Below are 5,393 nucleotides of genomic sequence, written 5' to 3' on the forward strand. Positions count from 1 at the left end.
GGTTGCGAGGAAAAGAATAACTTCTTTTTCCTCCCCATCTGTGTCCACAGCATAGAACCTGGGCCTTAGGTTGGCTTGTGCTTTTGCGTGGTTGATAAACCTGCCAACAGTCTGCTTTTCGGGGTGGCACTCACAAAATGATGAATGTGCATCAATGCACATGGGCTGCCCTTTTCGATTTGTATAAAACAACATATGTCCAGTCTCCTCCTCACTGGTGTTCTTGTGTATGTGATGGCCCTCTTTGGCTGTGATCACCCTCCCATGGTAATCACAGACCACCTCACCAGTCTGAAATCTGCGGGTGGCAACGACACCCTTGCCTTTCCCTTTGACATCGGTGACCAGTAGTCCTCTCCACCTCTGAGAGATGGTCATTTTCTGGATGTGTCTAGAATCCATGACCATGTCCACAGATCCTGAGGGCTTCCACTCCTGTATGATATTGGCAGAGATGGGGAGGTTTTTCTTCCATCCCCGCTTAGCAATCCAGGTGCTGACCCGGTTTTCTGTTGGGAGACGTCGGCAGAAGTATGCTGTCGAGAAAAAATTAAAAGGTTTTGTTAGTTAAGAAAAATATAGTTGACAACTTTGAATCATGTACATAGCATTGATACTTGAAAAATTTTTTATTAAACATTGAGAAAATACTTACAGAGAACATGCTGCACGCGCAGTTTCATCTGTGCCTTCAGCCAACAAGAGTGCAAGAGTGGATAGTCCGTCAGACAGACAGGTCAGGCAACGCCATTATTGGTGTGAAGGAGCACAAGACCGCAGCACGGCAAGTTGCCGCGTTTGCCCTGTCACAGGAGGAGGAGTGTGTAAGTTCATCAGATTTCCTCTGAGAATCTGTCAGAACCTGTTCAAAAGCAGAAATTAATCTTTATTTCTATGTTTCCTCTGCCAACAGTGGTTTGATATATACTTCACACGAGTGCGGCCACAACTCCTCAACTCTAAGAAGCGCAAGCGGGATGACTCAGATGACGAGGAGGAACGGTTCTTCATCTCCACCACGGGAGGCCGATCTATAATGCCTCCAATGACCTTGACCGGCTGCACTCAAAGTAAGCTAACCATCATGATTCATTTCCCCTCCCAAATGTACTTCTATAAATAACCGTCTCAGCTCTCTGGTGTGATGTGTCAATTAATGTCATATTAATATCTGTTTAAACTTTCACTTTATATACAAACTCAAGCCAGTGACCAGCCGAGTGGCACGCAGAGTCTTCGAGACGGCCACCGGGACGATGACTGACACAGAGAAGTCTCTGGTGGCCGACTACCTCACTCATTCCACTGCGACGGCGGAAAAACATTACCGCATGAAGCAGCCGGAGACCATTGTGAGGGCCAGTCAGCTGCTGGCTAAGCTCGCTGGTGACTCAAGGTAAAGATGTCTTATATTTGTCAACAATTAATACAATCAACAATTTGTAAACATAATCAAACCCACCATCATTTATATGTAGGCACACTGAACACTTATCTAATACTTTTCTTCTCCTTCTCCTTCTTCTCTTATGTAGTGTTGAGTCTGCAGTTGAGGGTCGCAGTCATGGTACCCGTGGCGCTGCTCGCAATGCTGCCGACAAGCCTGCCTGAACTACAAATGTGCAGATGGATGTCCAAGCAGCATTTGACAAACTGCTGGAAACGCACCCGGTGACACTGGACGGGGACGTGCCAGACAAGACTGAGCGCAGAAAGGTGTCACCCGACTGTCAGCGGCAGTTGTACGAGCGTTGGCTGAAGGCACAGATGAAACTGCGCGTGCAGCATGTTCTCTGTAAGTATTTTCTCAATGTTTAATAAAATTTTTTTCAAGTATCAATGCTATGTACATGATTCAAAGTTGTCAACTATATTTTTCTTAACGAACAAAACCTTTTAATTTTTTCTCGACAGCATACTTCTGCCGACGTCTCCCAACAGAAAACCGGGTCAGCACCTGGATTGCTAAGCGGGGATGGAAGAAAAACCTCCCCATCTCTGCCAATATCATAAAGGAGTGGAAGCCCTCAGGATCTGTGGACATGGTCATGGATTCTAGACACATCCAGAAAATGACCATCTCTCAGAGGTGGAGAGGACTACTGGTCACCGATGTCAAAGGGAAAGGCAAGGGTGTCGTTGCCACCCGCAGATTTCAGACTGGTGAGGTGGTCTGTGATTACCATGGGAGGGTGATCACAGCCAAAGAGGGCCATCACATACACAAGAACACCAGTGAGGAGGAGACTGGACATATGTTCTTTTATACAAATCAAAAAGGGCAGCCCATGTGCATTGATGCACATTCATCTTTTTGTGAGTGCCACCCCGAAAAGCAGACTGTTGGCAGGTTTATCAACCACGCAAAAGCAGGAGCCAACCTAAGGCCCAGGTTCTATGCTGTGGACACAGATGGGGAGGAAAAAGAAGTTATTCTTTTCCTCGCAACCAGGAACATTGAGGTCAATGAGGAACTCCTGTTTAATTAATGTGCGGGCAAAAAGTCTTTTCGGGGAGAGGGCCTGGGCCTCGCTTGGCTCTCTTAGACTTTCTGCAGCCATCCACCTGGCCTGCATTTTCAAGGCCTGTATTCAAGTCTACAAGGACATTGTTAGACTTTGCTCTTTTTATTTGTACAGTATTGGTGAACTTTGTAAATGTAAGAAATCTCCGTACAGAGAACAATGAAGTGGAAGTGCTTAAACTTTATCTGTCTCATACCTCATTGTAAAGCTTAGATTCTCCTCTTTCCAACAATCGTCGGCTTTCCATCCTATCACAAACCTCTTGTTATTAACCAGACATTTATTGTGGTCAATTTTAGGCAGCTTTCAGTGCTGGGTCAGAGGTCATATCTGGTCTCTATATTTAAGCTGCTATTTCAGGATAGCATTATCTGATTTATTGGAGTAATACCTCATTGTGAAGCTTATATTCTATTCTTTCCAACAAGTGTTGTTTTTCCATCTTATCACAAACCCCATGTTATTAACCACACATTTAATTTGGTCAATTTTAGGCAGTTTTCAGAGCTGGATCAGAGGTCAAATCTGGTCTCTACATTAAAGCTGCTATTTCATGATAGCATTATCTCATTTACTGCAGTAATACCTCATTGTAAAGCTTATATTCTCTTCTTTCCAAAAAGTGTTGGCTTTCCATCTTATCACAAACGTCCTGTTATTAACCAGACATTTAATTTGGTCAATTTTAGGCAGCTTTCTATTCAAGCTGATATTTCAAGATAGCATTATCTGATTTACTGGAGTAATACCCAATTGTAAATATTAGATTCTCCTCTTATCCAACAATTGTTGGCTTTCCATCCTATCACAAACCTCTTGTTATTAACCAAACATTTATTGTGGTCAATTTTAGGCAGCTTTCAGAGCTGGGTCAGAGGTCAAATCTGGTCTCTATATTTAATCTGGTATTTCTGGCTAGCATTATCTGATTTACTGGAGTAATACCTCATTGTAAAGCTTAGATTCTATTCTTTCCAACAAGTGTTGGCTTTCATCCTAACACAAACCTCCTGTTATTAACCAGACATTTAATGTGGTCAAATTTAGGCAGCTTTCAGAGCTGGGTCAGAGGTCAAATCTGGTCTCTATATTTAAGCTATTTCATGATAGCATTATCTGATTTACTGGAGTAATACCTCATTGTAAAGCTTAAATTCTCCTCTTTCCAACAAGTGTTGGCTTTCCATCCTATCACACACCTCCTGTTATTAACCAGACATTTAATGTGGTCAATTTTAGGCAGCTTTCAGAGCTGGGTCAGAGGTCAAATCTGGTCTCTATATTTAAGCTGGTATTTCTAGCTAGCATTATCTGATTTACTGGAGTAATACCTCATTGTAAAGTTCATATTCAGAGCAATACAAAGAGATCAACACTCGTAATGTTAAACCCTCTGGTGACTAGCAGCACATTGTTGAATTCTGGTTACATTCAGCTGTCTTGAAAAGGCCAGCAGGAAAACTGTATTTATGTTTTTACATATCCTCCTGTATTTCTACTGAACCTGCTTCAAATGAAACATGTTGTTCAGTAGTTTAAAGTTTACATTCTGTTCTTTCCAACAAGTGTTGGCTTTCCATCCTGTTTCACACCTCCTGTTATTAACCAGACATTTAATGTGGTCAATTTTAGGCAGCTTTCAGAGCTGGGTCAGAGGTCAAATCTTCATTCATGAAGAATATGATGGATATTCAAAAGCGCTGTTTAACGTTTCCAGCGCCTAAATCGGCTCTTTTCCTCGTTAAAGCTGTCTGTGTGTCTCCAAAATCTCAGCATTCACATTTGTTGGGATTTCTACACAGAACACTTCAGGATAAGTTTTCCTGTCTATTTGAGTAGCATTCATGAAGAATATGATGGATTTCATGTTTACATGTCATAAAGTTATCAGTTACACCTGAGAATGCAATACTGTTCAAGAGCGCTGTTAAGCGTCAGGATCGGCTCTAATTCCTCGTTAGAAGCTTTCTCTGTGTCTGAGAACTGAGTTTTTCTCACTGGTTGTCCTGTCTATACAGAACACTTCAGGATAAGTTTTCCTGTCTATTTGAGTAGCATTCATGAAGAATATGATGGATTTCATGTTTACATGTCATAAAGTTATCAGTTACACCTGAGAATGCAATACTGTTCAATACCGCTGTTTAAATGTCAGGATCGGCTCTTTTCCTCCTTAGAAGCTTTCTCTGTGTCTGAGAACTGAGTTTTTCTCAATCGTTGTACTGTCTGTACACAACACTTCAGTATAAGTTTTCCTGTCTATTTGAGGAGCATTCATGAAGAATATGATGGATTTCATGTTTACATGTCATAAGGTTATCAGTTACACCTGAGAATGCAATACTGTTCAATAGCGCTGTTTTAACGTTTCCAGCGCCTGGATCAGTTCTTTTCCTCCTTAGAAGCTGTCTCTGTGTCTGAGAACTGAGTTTTTTCACTCGTTGTCCTGCCTGTACAGAACACTTCAGGATAAGTCGTCCTATTTGACATAGGTGTGATCTTTAGGATAGCAGATAATGGTTTGACTCAGGCAACAATAAAAAAAATCACAGGGCATCTTGCAGAGTTCAAAGATGCAGCTGCAGGGTAAACAAAAAGCAACTCTGGCATTGTTTGTAAATCTGTCCTGGAGTTTATGCAGGTGCAATTAATACTAAGGCTGTAAGTAAGCCTAACAGCTTCCAGATCATTTTTTCTCTGGCAAGGTGGCAAGAAGGTCATATTCACTGCTTCAAGCACTCGACTATGTGATGCGTTCAAAGATCGAAGATAGGGAGAAATCCCCTGCATTTGAAGAAGAGACATCTTCTAATCAAGATGAGGACACATCCTCTCCTGAAGATGATGGGACACCCTCCTCAGAGGATG

At 42.1% G+C, this 5,393-nt stretch overlaps 1 protein-coding gene across 1 annotated transcript; it reads left to right on the forward strand.

The window, feature by feature from the left end:
- The first annotated feature begins 1,559 nt into the window (after nt 1-1,559).
- Nucleotides 1,560-2,551, forward strand: LOC130163740 (N-lysine methyltransferase KMT5A-like). Its single transcript, XM_056368097.1, has 2 exons — nt 1,560-1,795; nt 1,915-2,551. The coding sequence occupies exons 1-2, from the start codon at nt 1,627-1,629 to the stop codon at nt 2,487-2,489; spliced, it is 744 nt and encodes a 247-aa protein (XP_056224072.1). The 5' UTR covers nt 1,560-1,626; the 3' UTR covers nt 2,490-2,551.
- Nucleotides 2,552-5,393: the final 2,842 nt, after the last annotated feature.

The sequence above is a fragment of the Seriola aureovittata genome, chromosome 22 (genome assembly GCF_021018895.1).
Source record: "Seriola aureovittata isolate HTS-2021-v1 ecotype China chromosome 22, ASM2101889v1, whole genome shotgun sequence".
NCBI lineage: Eukaryota > Metazoa > Chordata > Actinopteri > Carangiformes > Carangidae > Seriola > Seriola aureovittata.